The sequence below is a fragment of the Ahaetulla prasina genome, chromosome 4 (genome assembly GCF_028640845.1).
Source record: "Ahaetulla prasina isolate Xishuangbanna chromosome 4, ASM2864084v1, whole genome shotgun sequence".
In the NCBI taxonomy this organism is placed as follows: Eukaryota; Metazoa; Chordata; class Lepidosauria; order Squamata; family Colubridae; genus Ahaetulla; species Ahaetulla prasina.
The window spans coordinates 39,988,764-40,007,701 of NC_080542.1; the positions used below are offsets into that span (position 1 = coordinate 39,988,764).

The window sequence follows — 18,938 nt, forward strand, 5'->3', positions numbered from 1 at the left end:
TTCTTCCCTGCCACCATACTGTCTCTTTTTGTATGGCCTTCTCTCGCCAGAAGAGTAGGGTGGATTTGAATTATGTAAATTGGAATTTAATCCCTCAAAAGGCAAACTCACAGTTCAAGTCCAAGTGTCTTTTTGTGCAGCCAGATGGAAAGCTGATCTTCGGAATCCTGCTTTTTTTCTTCTTCTTCTTTTGTCCAAGAGCTGAATAAAGCTTAAGTCGTGTTTTTTTTAAAAAAGTTAAAACTTAAGAAAAGTTAAAACAGTGATTAGAAAATAAATATTTTTTTTAATGTTTTAAAACTTTGTCACTAAATGTTGACAAAAACATTAAAGCCTCTTCCTTTCTAACGTGCAATAAAGCCAAGCGTATTTTCAGCAATGTAGTGGGCATCAGCCTATATATCATCTGCCTGTGTGACTTTAAAAGAAATGCAGTAGAGGAGACAGAATCCCAGCAGGGAATCTCTGCCTTCTTGTCCCTTGATGTAACGCTTGGACAGGTGCAGCACAAAAGATCCTAAACTTGTGATTATTGGACCATTTGGAAAAGCCCTTTTTTCTAATAGAAAAGCAGGAAGAGTTTTAAAAAGACCAAAGGAAGTGTGAATGTGTATATGTACATGCTATATTAGAAAGGTAATAATCTGCAATGCGTGTGTTGCCTAACTCTTAATAAAATTACTGCTGGTACATGGCAAAATCTTATCACAATTGTAGGAACTTCTATGGCCTGTAGTGCCGTAGAATAAAATATATAATTATGGAACAGTGAATTCCATCGCAGGCCTGAGAATTGGTCAGTTGATAGCAGTTTTACTTAGCTTTGATTTACATGTGTGAATTGAGCTAATGTACACAATTAAAGTATTGCATGCGGAATTTTCTTATCTGAGGTACAGCAGTTTTTAATGGAATAGATTCCTCATGGCTACTCATCATTAAAAGTCCAATGGACATTTTTAGGGAGAGGCAAGTAATGCCCCCAGCACCACGATATCATGACACAAATGATAATGAACAATGATATTATTGTGGCTTGTTTCAAACATCTATAGGTGTAACTTAGATTTTCCACCTCTATCTCATTTCCAGTAAGAGTTGTCTTCTGCTGTTTTTTTGTTTGGTTTTTGTGCCTCACGGCACAGGTATTGATTTCTCATGACTGACTGGACCAATCCCTGAAGTTTTCCTGACAAGTATTTTCAGAAGTGCCTCCTTGCTAGGGCTAGGAAGATGTGACTGGCCCATTGTCACCCAGCTGGCTTTGTGCTTAACGCAAGGCTGGAACTCATGGTGTCCCAGTTTCTAGCCTGGTACCTTAACCAGTATACCAAAAGGCTTTCCTATATCAACATTTAGTAATTTTGAAAGTTTTGAACAGCGGCAGTCTCCACTAAAGCATGTAAATGTGAGATTTGAGATATTTGTTAATCAGGAATGTAAACTCATTGAATATGTACCATAATTAGGTAGATGATTATTGATGTTTGTAATGATGTTGATAATAATGACAATTATGATGTCCTTAGTTCAATTGTCTCATTTAAAGCTTGTCTGGCTTGGGAGATCCTATCAGCATAACCCTTAGTTTTATTGAAAACTTACGTCCTGCCCCCATAACAAGGTGACATCTCATCATAATGTAATAGACTTATAAGACCGCTACTCTGGTAACATCTGAGGCAGATTACAATTAAAAGTAATCAAATACATCAACAGTAGCATACAACAAATACAGTGTTACAAATGTGAAAATTTCCTAATTGAAAATCTCAAATAATATAATGCATCATTAAAGGTTTCCTTCAACAAATGTCTAAGCAGTTAGCAGCTCAGAAATCAAAACAGTAAGGAGCTAGGTGAATAAAATTGTACAATGTTCACATTCAAAATGATGAGCTTTTCTGAAATGCCTTTTCATAACTAGAGTGGCACCACCAAAAATAGTCTCTTTGTAACTACTCAGAAGCTGCCACATAGAACAGAATATCTGAGCAAAAGTGCAGACTCTCTAAACAAATGCAATACAATGGAATTCATAAGTGATAAACCAAGCTTTCCCTTCCATGGCAACATAAGGAGGAGGAGTTGCATACATTCATTCCACTGTCAAATATCTTAAAAGGTTGCTAAAAAGTTAAGTATTTCTTTGTAACTGGACTGATTGATGGCAAACCTTTTGAATTGTAAGCTGTTGATGAATAAGACATGACAAGTGTGAAGCATGCAAGTAAATGTAAAAACAGTAAATTCAATGTAAAGTAAGGTCAAAACAGAAAGCTAGTTTGGAGTAATGGTTAAAGCCTCAGGTTAAGGCCTCCTCAGGTCAGAACCTAGGAGAACATGAGCTCTAGTCCAATCTTAGGCATAAAACCAACTAAATGACCAGTCACACTCTCGCAACCCTAGGAAGCAGGTAATGACAAATCAGGTAAAGACAATCACTTCTGAAAAAAACTTGCCAGGAGATTGAAGGAACTAATCCAGACGTCATCATGAGTCAACACTAACTTGAAAGCACATATGTACACTCATGCATGTATGCGCACACCCACATACAGAAGTCAAAACCAGATTTTATATTAAAAAATCAAAGTGCTCTACTTAGCAGAATGAAGAAAAAATGAGGCCACTAAATGTACCAGGAATGAACCAACATAATCTAAAACACTCATCTAAAAATATTAGCTCAGTCCCTTTATGACTATTAACTCCAAATCTAAAATTATCTAATAATATCAAGGTGCATTATCTATTCATTTATCATTATAGTTAAATATTTCTTTTTTTCCAAGAGAATGAAATGGCTTTCACAATTCATATTATCTTCATCAAAACTTTATGATTCAAGAGAGGAAAGGAAATACCCTATGAGCTTTATGGCTAATTGGAGATTTGGATCTTACTAAATCTATCCCTTATACTGTACCTCCTGCACTGTGTTATCTCAAGCCCTTGCACTGATTCATGGAAACAAAGGCTTTTGTTATCAGATACATGAAATAAATTGAAAATATAGCAGGTGTGAAGATACAGAGGATGATGTTGCTATAGATTTATAGCAACATTTAAAACTAATTAGGAAGGTGAGAAAAAGGTATCAAAAGACTTCCTGAGTAACTTGAGTGCTACACCTGTCAAAGATATACTAAGCAGCCACATGAAATAAATTAAGTTATATTATACTTTGTTCAAATGTTTTTATTTATCAAAATATAAAATACAGAAATATAAAGAAAAATGAGGATAATGGGAAAATAATAGCAAACCTATCTAATCAGCAAAATCCAAAATCAGATTTCATTTTTTTCTACCTCAAGCACAAAGTCCAAAAGTGGTTTCCAAATAGAAACAAATGAATTGCGTTTTCTTTAACCAAAGCAGTCAATTTAGCCATCTCTGCTAATTCCATCAACTTTTGCAGCCACTCATCCATAGTGGGAATCAAAGTATCCTTCAATTTTTGTACATGAAGTATTGTTGCTGCTGTCAGCATATATAACATCAAGGTTCCATATTTTTTCAAGTTCTTTAGCCTTAAAAAAAGGTCTCTGGTTTTATCTTTATATTCACTTTAAGCATCTTCCATATGTGAATCCTACTCCAATATTTCTTTGCTTTGTCACATGTCTACTGGAAATGGTAATAAGTTCCTTCTTTATTTCCAGCATTCATTTTGGTGGTACCTTTATTCATTCTTGACAATTTCTCTGGTGTTAGATACCAACAGTACATCATCATAAAATTTTCTTTTAAATTATAATTTAATATGAATTTTAATCCATGTTTTCCCATTGTTCAAACATATTATATGCAAAGTTCTCTGTCTACATACATACAATGCTTTACATACTCATACAAAGATTTACATACTCATTCTCCAAGTGCAATTTCAAAAACAATTTATAAACGTTAGTAATAATATGTTCATCACTACCATACAATAAGATTTCCAATTCATTTTTTACAAAATCAAATCCTTAACTTTTAAAAGCTAACTTAAATCTTTAAATTATAAATATGCAAAACAATGGGAAACATGTCCTTCTGATTCCAATTCCTCTTTAGATTTGAGGATAGGGTCACTGTAATCGAAAGATAATATTTGACCATGAGTCAACCATTCTGGCCACACCACTTTTTCTTTTCTAAAAGAAGCTTCTAGGGCAACACCCAAAGGGGTATCTTTGCAGAGAAAAGTTATACTATATTTTGAACAAAGGAAAGAAAGCTTGTGTGTCTCCATCTATTTCTCACTCAGTTCATCCTCCACTCCACTCTATTCTCTTTGAAAGTTATTACTCCCAATGTAGCAGGTTTTAAAAATGGAGTTTCAAAGAGATCCAGAAAGGCTTCTTTAAAGTCTCATGTTTAACCTCCAAATATGGTTTGTTCCTTCATGCAGGGGGTCATTCCAGCATGAATAGTGGTAAGTCCATTGAACAGAAGAGTTTGTCACAAGCCACCAAAACTAATAGGGCCTTTCTTCACTTGTTTCTAACCCTGACACAAACATGACTTTTTTTTCCTGCTATTTTCCTGCTATCTGCTGTGTCTTCACTTCATTCTCATGAACTGTCCCTAGGTACGCCATTGCTAAAAGTAGTATTTCTCCCATTAAACTGAGATTATCCAACAACAGGCAAAAGCAATTAAATATCTTCTATGCTTTGTCAGGCATTACGTCAGAAGTGGAGTCAATAAAAAGCGTTTATTGGCAGTTTCAGCCCATAGTCACATCTTTGGTCCTTGGTCAGCTTCGGCTGCTGTTATTCTCATGTTGCCTTCTCAATGAGATGTGCCCAGTTTTTTGACAAGGCAATGCTAGAACAACAGCTGCTGAAGTTGACCAAGGACCAAAGATGTGACTATCAGCTGAACCTGCCAATAAACGCTTCTCTAATCATCTGACTCCACTTCTGACAGAATGCCTGACAAAGCATAGAAGATATTTGCTGATTTCCTTTGAATCTATAGCAATAGAGCTATATTTTTTAGTGCAGCACAGGGATTTCCTTTCTGCTTCTCTGTTTATGTAATTGTGTGCAAAAGTGTACATGTGCCATTTCACATCCACAACGAGTCCCCAACCCCCGGCCTGTGGACAGCCAGTGGCATGCCAGCAACTAGGTTTCACAAACAAGAAAAACCTCATCCATGAGATGCAGGCAGCACACAAAACCATGCCCCCTCTGGTCCGCTGAAAAACCTCTCTCCACAGAACCAGTGCCCAGTGCCCAAAAGTTTGGGGACCACTGCACTACAGAGTGATGGAACAAATCGGTAGCTAGTGAATTAAAATGATTCAGAGCAAGTCCAAATTGTGCTATAGTTCAACTGACAGCACAATAAGTACTTTGACCCTATGTTCTTGCTGTTTCAAGGCAAGGTAGCATAACATAATAGTGAGAGGATATGACTAACCCCACACCTCCCAATTGCTTTTTGAACAAAATGTGGAGGTATCTGGGAACTTGGCATTTGTTGCCAAATTCTAAATAAAGTGCTGCCTGTGACTCACTGTCGTGATGCCAATCATTTTTTTTAATTCAATTCAGAACAAAGTGTAAGATGAGTTGCATGAGAAGACGCATAATGATGATACACACAATTTACAGTCAGACTTGCTCTGTTCCTAGTGCAGGACTGTGATTATTGGTGACAAGCTTAGAGGAACAGTAAAAGGAGTAATCAACCAATCATTTTGCTTATCATGTGCTACATGTGTATAATCAGAACAGCACTATTTCAACAGTAAGCCAGAACAGCAGGCAAGCTTAAGAATCTGCAGTGGAGGCAGTGCGTTTCATAGCAGTACAATCCAGTTACCTGCAAACCCAATGAATAATATTTTCATTCATCAGAAGGGAAACATCTAATAACTCCATCCCTCACAAATTTGATTAGTCTTTTCTTAAAACCATTTCTTAAATGGGTGACACAATGAAATCTGATGTTGGCAAACTCATTTAACTTTATGTTGCATCAATAAGTACTTCCTTTTACCAATTCTTAATCTTTCCTTAGTTTTATCAGCAACCTGAATTCTAGAATTGTAAGAAATGGAAAAAGAACCTCTCTTTTCACCATGTAAAATTTACAAACTGCTTTCATGTCACCTCTTACCTTTCTTCACAAAAATCTCATCACTTTGATTCTACTGCAAACAGATGCTTAAGAAGAATCCACATCCAGGACAAGATTGAATTAACATTCTCCTTCTCCCATTTTTCTCTCAAATAATTTCATTTTGAAGCAACTGTCCAGATGCCATCCAATGCTTGTCTAAATAATTTGGTTTCTAGCCTAATTTGCTTTCCCAAATTTTCGGTCAGTATATAAGTCAAAATGCAAGTGAGAATTCAGCCAGATATTTACTTATAACAAAGTTTCTTTGACATTTTGATTAGTGCCAGGGAAGTGTATCTCTAATTTCCTCTAATTGATTCTTTCTTGTGACTCAACACAGCTACCTCAGATTTTGTCTGGTTTGAGATATTTATACGTTTCATTTTTTTTAATGGCTATCAGCCAGATGTTATATAATTTTTAATTGCTGTTTTATTGCACACTGAATAAATGTAGATGTTGTACCCTATAGGTTGCAACAATAAATTATAACTGATTGATATAAACTAGGCAGATTTTGAAGCCCACAAGCTCTCTTTCCTTTCCCCCTCCCCAGTAAAGATTTGTTTATTCGCTGCTTTGGCCAAAAGGTGGCGCTGATGACGTTTTTATCTGTCAATCGTTAGATAATAGGTTTTTAAACGAGTGTAATATTCCTCCTCCTTTCCCCCCCTCTTTTCTTCTTTTTTTCCTCGCTCCATTGCCCTATATTGGACAATGAACAAGAGAGGGAGAACGGAAAAGAGAGAAAGAAAGAGAAATGGAAAAAAGTGTTCCCGTACTTTTAGATGCTAAACTCCGTCTCCGTCTCCCTGGCTTGAGGAAGCCGGAAAAAGAAACAAATAGCACCCCCCTTCCTCCTTCAGCATGGTCACAGAAAAGCGGGTCGCGGGGTGCAAATGAGGAACGGAAAGACAGCAATAAAGCCGAATAAAGGTGCCGCACACCTACACTCCAGCGCTCCCCGGCTGCCCCCGAACCTAAGACTTCAGAGCCATAATTGCTGCGCGGTCGGCTGCAAGCAGCCCGGGCGACGTTGTGTGCGTGTGTGCGCGCGTGAGCGTCGGGTGTCGGTGAGTGTGTCGGTGTGCCTGGGGACCAGCCACCGCGTCTGCCAGAGCTCAGCGCCAGAGATGCCGCCAACCTCTCCTTTGCAAATAACAATGTGGCATTTTCGTCCGGGGGGGAGGCGTCCGAGCCTTCTGCCTTCTTCCCCGTCATAGCGGATTGTGTGGGGGCATATCTTTTACATATCAAGGCGGGTCGGGGGAGGAGAGAAGGCCCGAGATCAAGAAGAGGAAGAAAAGGACGAGGAGTAAATGCGTGCTTGGAAACAGCCGTGCCAGCAGTAACACAACAAGGGGGTGGTGGGGTGGGAAATCAGCAAAAAAGAAACTTATGGAAGAATGAAGGAGATGGTGGGCGGTTGCTGCGTCTGTTCTGATGAACGCGGCTGGGCAGAAAACCCCCTGGTCTACTGTGATGGGCATGGCTGTAACGTGGCGGTGCATCAAGGTAAGACCCCCCACCTAGCCTTTCCTCCCCGCGGATACCTTGGCCAAAACCTCCCTCCCCTTCCCCGCCAAACCCCGACTCGCCTAACTCTCCGGGCGCTTGCCAGAAGTGGCTTGGCAGATCTGGAAAAAGACCGTGGGGGTTAACCGGGACCACCTCCTCCCGCACTGATTGCCTCCCTAAAACCTTCGCAAGCTTTCAGTAAAATAAAAAAGCGGCGGGATTGGTTTTCGACATGGAGGAAGAAGAGTTGGAGGCGGGCTAAAACATACATCATCATCGCCGCTGCCGCCGCCGCCACCACCACCATCATCTTCATCATTGTTATTGTTGTTGTAACCGTGCATTGAAGGAATTCTAGCGCCTTTTGTTCCGTTGGGGTACACTTGACAGGGGAGAGGGAGGCGGATGCAGTGCTGTGCAAAAAAGAAAGAAAGAAAAAAGAAAAGAAAGGGGGTGGGGGAGAGAAAAGATTTGTGGAAAAAGGTTAAACCTGTGTATGTTGCCTATGAAAAGCATGATTTTAGCCTTTCCTTCTCCACTGACTATGAGTGTGTCTATGTGTACATGCTTCTAGTTATGGCTTTGTTTTGCTTTCCTATTCATTAATTTTTAATTGCACCACCATGTAAAGAGAGTGAGGATGGGATACATCTGAATGCCAACAGACTCCAGAAGCATAGAGGGGACAGGGAAGCGTCAGTTGTAATGGATGTTGTAAAAAATATATTATTTGACGTAGATTCAGAATGGCAGTGACCTCTGACTGTCTCCCTCAGCTTCCTTCCGGATTAGCTGAGCTTCTATTATTAGCTGCCCTGTAACATTGGGGGATTTTTTATTGTTTATTTTAATGGTGGGGGGTGAGGAGGGGGAGGGGGGACTTTTCGGCCTGCAATTGCAAGGTAAGTGAAGCAAAACAGAAGGTCCCAAGGACCAACCTGGGAATATACTTCTTTGAAAAGCCACCTGGTGTACAGAAAGCTGAAATGTGTGTGTGAGAGAGAGAAAGAGAAAGACAGAAAGAAGAACACTCTCTTATTACCACTTTCTAGTTACCTGTAGTAGATCATTAATCCTGGACGTATAAGACTGAGGTGGAAATACCTCAGTTACAACCTGCCTCAGATCTAAGTTTATTGCTATAGCCTCACATCCTAGCTAAGCTGCTGAAAGGAGAATGAACAGAATTTAGCATTCTTGCTGTGGTGAATAGTCATTTTAAAGGAGAAATCTTCACTTGGTCATGTACTGGACTTTAGTTTGTGGCAAGCCCACTGTTCTAGAACATTCATTTACATAGGAGAATAACTGGGGCTTCCTTCTTCCCTAGTCTCCAGACTTCATTTGGGATAGTTGAAAGTTTAACTTCTGTGGATATTCTCCCTGCCCACAGATGCTGTCTTCACTTGGCAGAACTTACTGGTTTAATCAGACTTTTGAAGTTTGATGGAAGTTAGAGGAGGTACCAAACAGAATTCATTTCTTTTTTCCCTCTCTTATAAATCTTACACTATAATAAATTTGTATAAAGTTTTATAACTGGTTTTATAACTGATATCTAAAAAAGGGAAATAGCTGTTACAGGAGATGACAGTATCTAATCAACTTTGACTGATCTGGATAGATTTAAGTTGCTGGATCTGGAATGAACCTAGAGAAGAGACCACCAGAACATCCCAAGGCAACAGAAAGATTTGGGGGAGGAAGCGGAATCCCAGAAGAACATAATGGCAACATGTATTGTGCGAAGATCACAGTATTTACGTATGCTTGTAATTACCTGGAGTCGAGCTTGACTTTAGTGGGCATGTCAGATATTATCTAACTTAATCAATGGTCTGTGGAAAACCAGTGATTTGTGGAGGTTCATCAAGTGGTCCACCACAACCTTATTATATTTGTTACCATTAAAGAACTTGCTAAGAAGAACCTCATTTCTGCTTCTCTGCATTTGACCATCAGCTGATTTCCAAAAACGATTCACTGCCCAAAAACTTATTTATGGAAATGCGTATGTGGATAATACATACATAATGAGTACTTCAATTCATAAAACTGATAATAGTGAACAGGAAATTGAATGTAGTTACTGACTCAAGTCTCATCACGCAAGTAACAAAAAGGATGAATTAGAAACCTAATACTTAATATCAAAACATAGGATTTTAATAAAGATCTTCTTAGTCCTCTAATGTTCAATACATTTCTATTGAACATTGTTGACCAGTAAGCATGAGTTGCTACAATGGCATGGGATACTTAATGTTTAATTTTGAATTAATGTTTAGTAAAACATTTAGTTTAAAAATACTCCTAAAATGCAGGGGATGGAATATACAAATGCAACTATAATCTCTATATTACTTGCTAAAAAAATGTGAACATCTCAGCTTTTAAAGACAAAAATGTAGGGGTGTGTGTTTAATTTGGCGTTTCCTGCATTTTCCAAATATTTATCTAGTAGTTCTGAACAGCAGAAAGTTTCGGATATACTGATCTAGACATACAATGAATCACACTTTATTCATATTACATATTATATATTTCATAGCATAAGACTTAACTTAGGTTGCAGCTGATCATTTTATCTAGTAGTTTCCACAGTAAAGTTTGAAATGAATCCTTACTGAAAATCAAGTCTATTTTAGTAGCTTTGATGCCTTTGATCTTGAATATCCAACACATAAAAAGAATTAGGCAAACAAGCAAAGGAGGGAGAACATTTAACAAAAAGAAACGTGTAAGGTAGAACAGCATCTATAGGCAAGGTTTTAAAAAGTTGGTGGTTGCAACCTCTTCCTTTTTATATGTTCTTCAATAAAAACCCACCTACAAAAAGAATAGGATATCAGTCACACTGCCAAATCCATTAACTTGACCTTTTGACAATACCTTCCCCCATGCTGCTGGTTAGCTGACTGTTTACCTGAATTAGGCAGCTACTGTAGATGTAAAGTTAAGCTATAAATACATTCATAGTGATTTAACAGTTTGTAAAAATGTTGACTAGCCTCCAAAATGGGTAGCATTTCAGATTTCCCTTTTGTCCATAGAACTTTGAAATATTGGCAATGCAATTTAAAAATCCAGGATTTTTATTTGACTTATATCAACGAGATTTATTAGGATGGGAATGCACATTTTGTTCCTCCAACACCATATTTATTTGTTAAAGTTGTATAGCTGCCCACCTTAACATATGACTGGATGACAAAGTGCATTACTGTGCTAGTTTTGCAGGAAAAGTTTACTTTTGTCTCAGATGTACAAAACACAGTTTGGTCAGATAGTTACCTTAAAACTTACATGAAGGTGTAAAGTTATCATAGTTGCCTTACCTGCACAAGTGTTGATGGTGACTAACCGGTAGCTTCATGAAAATCTATTGATTTAGAGGAGGAAACAGATATTTGCAGCCAGACTATATAACTTTTGATCGGTGGTGAAATCCAATTTTTTTTACTACCGGTTCTGTGGGCGTGGCTTGGTAGGTGTGGTGTGGCTTGGTGGGCGTGGCTTGGTGGGCATGGCAGGGGAAGGATACTGCAAAATCCCCATTCCTTCCCCACTCCTAGGGGAAGGATATTGCAAAATCTCCATTCCCACCCCTCTGGGGCCAGCCAGAAGTAGCATTTGCCGGTTCTCCAAACTACTCAAAATTTCCGCTACCGGTTCTCTGAATTACTCAAAATTTCTGCTACTAGTTCTCCAGAACCTGTCAGAACCTGATGGATTTCACACCTGCTTTTGATGAAACTGAAACTGAACCCTCCCTCCCTTTCTTCCTTCCTTCCTTCCTTTCCTCCCTATTGCAAAATTAACCCTAATGATAATGAGGAAGAGTAAGAGCTTTGTGTATCTTTTTAGTTTCTAGGCAAGGTGCTTGTGGATGGGTAACTTTTCAGTTTTTTGCTGCTCTCTTTACCATTTTAGATTCTGTCTTATTAAACTGGAATTGGACAAAATATTGCTCTTTATGAAGTAAGACACATGACCATCCAGTCAGAATTCCTGACCTCACTTTTCACAAATTGTATTTTTGTTTTATTTTTATTTTTTGCTGCTGCTTTATTCATTAATATGTGCCATTTTTTAAAAAGAATGATCTGGCTGAAATTTCCCAGTTCAGAAAATTAGATGCAGGCCAATGCCTGTGGTTTGTATCTCTCCTGTTGTAATGATGGAATTCCACAATTTTCTGCTTTCCTTTCTTATATACAACATTTAGCATGTCTGGGCACATAAGACAATTTCTTGAGAAAAATGAGTCCAACTCCATACTCTTCTTTTCAAATTCAGTCTCCTTTAAATAATACTATTAACACTATTTGCTTATATTTGTTGGTAGGAGAAAGTCAAACCAGACGGTGTTTAAAAGTTTAAGAGTTTTATTTGCCAGGTGAATGAACATTTTAATACCAATAGAGAACAATATTTGTAGCTCAAACCTCACTCCCTATCAGAATTGATGATGCTACTTGGTATGGGTGATGAAATGTTTGCAAGGAAAAAAACCCATGTTTGTTTTTTTTGAGCATTAAGGACCCCTGAATATTTTAGTATTCTGAGAGTAGAAACCTGATTGTTGGCAGGTGTTACTCACCTGTTAGGTACCCTTAGGTTTCCAGTTACTGTTCAAACTACCGCTTTTGACCTCGAAAGCCCTATATCAGGGGTCTCCAACCTTGTCAATTTTAAGACTTGTGGACTTCAACTCCCAGAGTATCTCAGCCAGCTTTGCTGTGCTGGCTGAGGAACTCTGGGAGTTGAAGTCCACAAGTCTTAAAGTTGACAAGATTGGAGACCCCTGCCCTATATGGTTTGGCACCTAGATACAGAAAGAAGATGTTGATTCTTCTGTCTGTATCAGTTATCCAGTATGCTCTTCCTAGATTACACAGGGAGAAGTTTTGAGTCATTATTGCCCCGAGTTTACCAAAACTACATACATTTTAAAAAGGGATAAAATATTTTTAACAAAATATAGGCAACCAATAAATATTTTTAATAAAATATAGGCAACCAAGGCCAGAAGGCACTGATTTTCAGTCATTGTTCCAGCCTTTTAACTTTTACTCCATGCCTTTTATGGAAGCCATGAAATGGAGGTTTTATTTTTCATTATCACAATTACTATAATTTACCTTTGTTTTGTTAAAACTTTGATTAGTTACGCTTTTTTAAAAAAAATTCAATTAATTATACCTACCAAGAATGTTTTTGAATTTTAAGGAAGCACTTTTTAAATTGTTTTATAAACTGCCCTGAGCTTGTAGAATAAATAAAGCATAAGCATAATAAATAATGGCATCAAAGGTACAAAGGTACAAGTAGTAGACTGGCGGCTGGCGGCCCCCAGGGGAAGGTCCTTCTCTGTGGGGGCTCCCACACTCTGGAACGAACTTCCCCCGGGTTTACGCCAAATACCTGACCTTCGGACATTCCGTCGCGAACTGAAGACACATCTTTTTATTCGCGCGGGGCTGGCTTAAATTGAATTTTATTAAATTTTAAATTTTATTAACTAATTTTAAATGGGGTTTTTAGTTCATTGTATACTTTTCAGGCCAATTTTAAAATAAGTTTTTTAATTGCATTTTAAATTGTATATTGTACTATCTGTTTTATTTTTGCCTGTACACCGCCCTGAGTCCTTCGGGAGAAGGGCGGTATAAAAATCAAATAAATAAATAAATAAATAAATAGACAGGATGGTGCATTCATACAATCATTCTGGATACTGTGCTTGATATCCTGTAGACTCCCTGTTCTACCTTTTAATTAAAAAAAGATGGAAAACTGGCATGCAGAAAAGTTAAACTCTAAACTCAAATTACTTAAAAGTACTTAAGTACTTTATTTAAGTAAAATACTCAAATAAAGTATTTATTTATAGATTGCCTCTTTAGAAAACCAAAATGCTAAGAAGATATAATTCATCATTTTATTTGAAAATGTAAACAATTGCCTATCAGAAAAGATCAAGATAATTTGGGGTGCTAGATAACATCAGGAAATATTAAAAGGGTACTGAGGAGCAGCACCATTAGTTTATCTTCTGGTAAATTGGTGGCTTCTACTGTAACTTGCTATGCCCTCGCAGCTGCTATTTGATAAGCAAACAAGTCCCCTTCCCATAAAAACCATTTTATTGCAATACTAATAACTTACTCTCAAAACTACACATACATCCACTAGCCCAGAAAATTAGATAAGACTGAAGAAAATTATCTTGATCAGGTATACATTGTTTAGCCGAGTTTTAAAAAGGAGCTTGTAGCCCAACATGATTCCAAAGAAGGAAAATTGATGAGGCATTTCCACTGAATGGTTAGATATATTTTCATCCTCATATCATTCCTTCACCAAACAACCAGTTGTAAAGGTCAACAAATTGTGTTTATTAATTATCTGTTTTTTAACTAGTGCCTGATTAATGAAAGTTTGAAATATTTTCATTTCTGTGTGCAAAGAAAAAGGCAACTCAGCTTTCCTACAGAAACTATCATAAAAACTGTTCTTAATTTTTTTTAATTTTTTCTCAAGAAATATACTAGATCCAAAGTCACGTGTAAATAAATACGTGATCCTTAAATTTGATTTAATTGATCTACTAAACTAGGCAAAGGGGCTTCTAGTTTGTTAATTTGTTTATCACATTTCTACCTTTCTAACAACCTAAAAAAAACACCTTTCAGCAGCTTACAATGAAATAAAAGGTGTGTAATATAAAATAAAACCCTCAATATCTAATCTTGCTAGCAACAATTAAGTGACAACATAACTTAAACATCCTCCAGAAAAGTTTCATCTTAAACACCTTCCAGAAAGCAAACAGCATCACAAACAAACCTCCAGTGGAAGACTATTCCAGAGGAAGAGTAGAAAAAAAATACTTTGGAGTTTCAACCACCTTGACCTTCCCAAAGTGGAGTATAATCAATTGCTTCTCCTAGCATAATCAAATTGGTCAAGCAACTTATGTGGAGGCATTGTGGTCCTATAAGTATTTTGAGGCTGAGTCTTGAAGGGCTTTATATGTTAAAATTGGCACTTAAACTACATTCAGGAGCTAAAAGGGATCCAATGCAAGGCTGCAATACAGATGCAATATGCTCCTACCAACTATTCCTGGTGAGGATCTGATTCTGATCCATTGTATTTTCCACCATTTTCCCATCATCTTTAATGCGGCCCTATAAAGCACATGTTACAGTAGTCTAAAGAAGTGGTGATGGGGACATGAGCCACTGAAGCAAGGTTCATATATGCCAGATAAGATCACATCGCTGTAACTGGGCAAAGGCCTTTCATTTGCTAATCTAGCAGAAGCTTCAAGTCCAGGAGGACCTGCTTCTGTAGGGATAGTGCAGCTCTGTCTAGAATTACCACTGAGGCCATAGAAAGAATCTGAAAATACAGTCTTGCTAGATTTACATTTTAGTCCATTCTTTCCCATCTAGGCCCACAGAGTCTCCAGGGATCTGGACAAATCTTTGACAGTGTCTTCAGGGTAGTTTTATGCTGCAATATAAAGCTGGATATTATGTCCAAAGCACTAGCTGACCTCCTCCAGTGGCTCCATGTAAATATTAAATAACTGGGAGAGAACTGACCCCTGCAACATCTCACAAGGGAATAAACACCGTGCCAGTGTCTGCTCAGCTCCCACACTGACTCTTCTATTGCTTCTATGCTCTCGTGAAAATGAGCCAACATAGTCTAAGAAAGGGATTTGTTCATGAAATTTCACTGAGTGAAATTCTTCTTCTTAGCCTAACTTACTTTGTGTGATATTGTGAATAGAAGATAGAAAGATGGAAGAAATATGAATATCCCTATCAACTTTCTTCAAAAAGAAGAAAGATTGATATTAAAAATATACAAATGGGTCAGTCCTATACATGCCCATTCAGAAATTAAGTTTTACCCTTTTCAATGAACATGTTCACAGATAAATGATGGTCTAAGGTACCTTACAACTGGCTGATGCTCAAGTTTCTGGAAGTTATAGTCCAAATAACTTCCAGAAACTTCTTTCTAGAAAACTGATGCATGTGACTGCAGAGTAACTTTTTAGGATCCCATCTTTTTGATATTTGTTCCTTGTAAATTAAAGCTCTTATCCTCCTTTGGGATTCTTGTGTTTTCATGTAGGATGCTGGAATTATTTATATGTTCATATCCTTATGGGCATATTTATAGGTTTTTTTAACTAGTTTTTCCTTTTATGGTAAAGCAACAGTAAATGCAAATAGTAGCAAAGGGAGTGGTGGAGAAAGGAAGTTAAAATGGAATATGAAATTTGAAAAAAAGAATATTAGTAACAGATCTTACTGGATGTCAGTTTAAGTGCCTGTTTTAAAATAAAGTTAAGCCAACTTGGGAAACCAGATCTGGGCAAATACCCAAACTAATAAAATAGCCAGGATTTTCAAACATGGAAAGGAGCATGAGAACTTCAGACTCCTGATTAGTAGCAGAGATCTGTCTTCCAGTACAGTCCTGTAGTAATGAGTCTGGCAACCATAAATATTCCCATGAGCCACTTGTCTTCACCATCAAATAGATCTTAGAACTCAGATATAGAATTGATTAATAAGAGTGAATCTGTAAATTCTGAACTTGCCTTTGAAACAAGGTTGAGAAGATGAGAATATTGGTCTAGAAATAAGGCATCACGGGAAGAATCACATTATAATGATCAGGATCTCAGTATGTTTCATTCTGCCCTATCAGCATGGTTTATTTTAATTAATTAAATATATCACTGGTATTTGTATTTTCTGTTGATTAGTCTTTTCAATCTAGTGCCCTTTATTCTTTTTCCTCTGCAATTATACTTACGTCCAGCTTCTCTGCATGCCCAACCTGGGTGAAATAGAAAATAGATGTGGATCTATATATCTGGAGAGGATATTTGCAGATCCCTCGCATCCTGGACATAAACTGTTTCAACTCCTACCCTCAAAATGACGCTATAGAGCACTGCACACCAGAACAACTAGACACAAGAACAGTTTTTCCCCGAAGGCCATCACTCTGCTAAACAAATAATTCCCTCAACACTGTCAGACTATTTACTGAATCTGCACTACTATTAATCATTTCATAGTTCCCATCACCAATCTCTTTCCACTTATGACTGTATGACTATAACTTGTGGCTGGCAATCCTTATGATTTATATTGATATATTGACCATCAATTGTGTTGTAAATGTTGTACCTTGATGAACGTATCTTTTCTTTTATGTACACTGAGAGCATATGCACCAATACAAATTCCTTGTGTGTCCAATCACACTTGGCCAATAAAATTCTATTCAATTCTATTCAATTCAATAATTTGCAGACAACTGCCTTAGTGCATAGGTATGTCAGCATTTGTGCATAAATTTAGAGAGAAATTTTCATGTTTCTCCCTTTATGTTTTTTATTTGGGTGCAAAATATTGAAGCACATACAACATTAAAAAAGTTTACTCGATGCACGTGTTCAGCCCATGAAATAATATTCAGCATAAGAACCGAGCTCACATTTGTTTGATGGAATAATCTACTCTTAATTTTTACATAATCTTAGGTTGTTTCAATTGTCTAATTTGCTTTTAAAACAAAAAAAAACAAAAAAAAACTTTTGATAATCTTGTAAATTACTAGTGGAGCGTGCTCTACTGGTATCCATAAATCCAGATAGACAGCTCCAAGCTTTGCTTATCTAATGGTTATCCAAATTTTTCCATAAATACAGATAAACTACTAATGGACAATTCTAGATCTTTGTTATTTAGTTATTTTGTTATTTAGTGGCTATCCAGATTTTTGCAGCCCAAATTTTGAATTCTTACGTTAAACCACACTTAACATAGACTTGTCAGTGCCATTCTGTATATTGTAGGTATTTGGTAATAGATTATATGATCCTTGTATTTTTCCAGTATATTTAGTTTTTGAAAAGCCAAGCTAGGCTACAACAGAATGCAGCATGTGCAATGTGTAATAATGATGGATGGGGACCTTGAATGGTGATCATTAATATGAAAATAGAAAAGTTGCAACTATAGGTTTGGAATATTTTTCTCAGTATGATTTCAGTGAGGGTGTGAAAGAGTATGATTTTAGAAAATATTATTTGTCACTTAACCACAGCAAGTTAGAATGGATTGACCAAGATGACTCATACATCTATCAGCTGTTTTTCTGCTGCTGAAAAAGAAAAATTTCTTCATTGTCACAATGGGAGGTTCATCTTTACCTGTAAATTACCTGAGCAAAATGAGTCTAATTTTTGACATTTTCTTCTCTGTATTCATACACACAAATACACATATACTGCCCAGACTCTTAACTATTTCTATTATATGTGTGTGAACATTCAATCTGTTATACTTTGTGGATTTGTTTTGTCCAGGTTTAGTATATGTATATGTTTATGTTTATGTATAATTTTTTGATGGTTTCCCATGGAAACCACTTGGACTGCAATCTTATACAAGTAGTCTTCAACTTATAATCACAATTGAGACCAGAATATCTGTTGATAAATAAGTGGTTCTTAAGTGAGTCATGCCTAATTTTACAACCTTTTTATCATGGTTAGGTGAATCACTGCAATTGTTAAGTGAATCTGCCGTCATTAAGCAAAATCAGCTTCCCCCATTGACTTTGCTTGCCAGTAGGGGGATTACAAATCGTGATTGCATGATTCTCCTAGGATCCTGCAACGTTTGTAAATACATTCCATTTACCAAGCACCAAAATTTTGTTCACGGGACCATGAGGATGCTGCATTGGTTCCAAGGACAGGTTGTAAGTCACTTTTTTCACTGCCATTGTAACTTTGCTCAGTCACTAAACAAATGGTTGTAAGTTGAGGAATCCCTGTACACATTTATTTCTGAGTCCTCTTCAACTTTGATAGAAGTTGCTTTACAGTCAGAGCATGTATAACATTTCTTTATTGAATATAGTTTTATTCTGTTTCTCATTAATCATGTTCCTTAAGGGGTTGAAATAAACTTTTGCAGTATGAAATACAGACACTAGATAGATTGAAGGAAAAGGAGGAAAAGGAGAAAAACAAAGGTGAAATCCAGACCATATAGACCATATAGACCAATTTCATTGAGGGCCACATCAGGATTGTGTTTGACCACAGGGTGGGCATAGCTGGGTGGTAGTGGGGGGGGGTTGCAGGGCTGGGGGCGGGAAGCTCGATGTCACTCGTGTGGCCGAGTGCTAAGGCAGGACTTTCCTCAGGCCTTCCCTCACTCTCATTATAATCTCCTTCC

General features: G+C 37.3%; 1 protein-coding gene across 6 annotated transcripts in view; it reads left to right on the forward strand.

The window, feature by feature from the left end:
• The first annotated feature begins 7,509 nt into the window (after positions 1-7,509).
• MLLT6 (MLLT6, PHD finger containing) overlaps positions 7,510-18,938 on the forward strand; it is a 150,466-nt gene continuing 139,037 nt past the window's right edge. For all 6 annotated transcript variants that reach the window (XR_009154832.1, XM_058180188.1, XM_058180185.1 and 3 more), the window contains exon 1: positions 7,510-7,644. Coding sequence is in view for 5 of the 6 variants with exons in the window: in XM_058180188.1 (XP_058036171.1) it covers positions 7,536-7,644 (109 nt within the window). In the remaining variant the exon portion in view is untranslated. The remainder of the gene's footprint in view (positions 7,645-18,938) is intronic.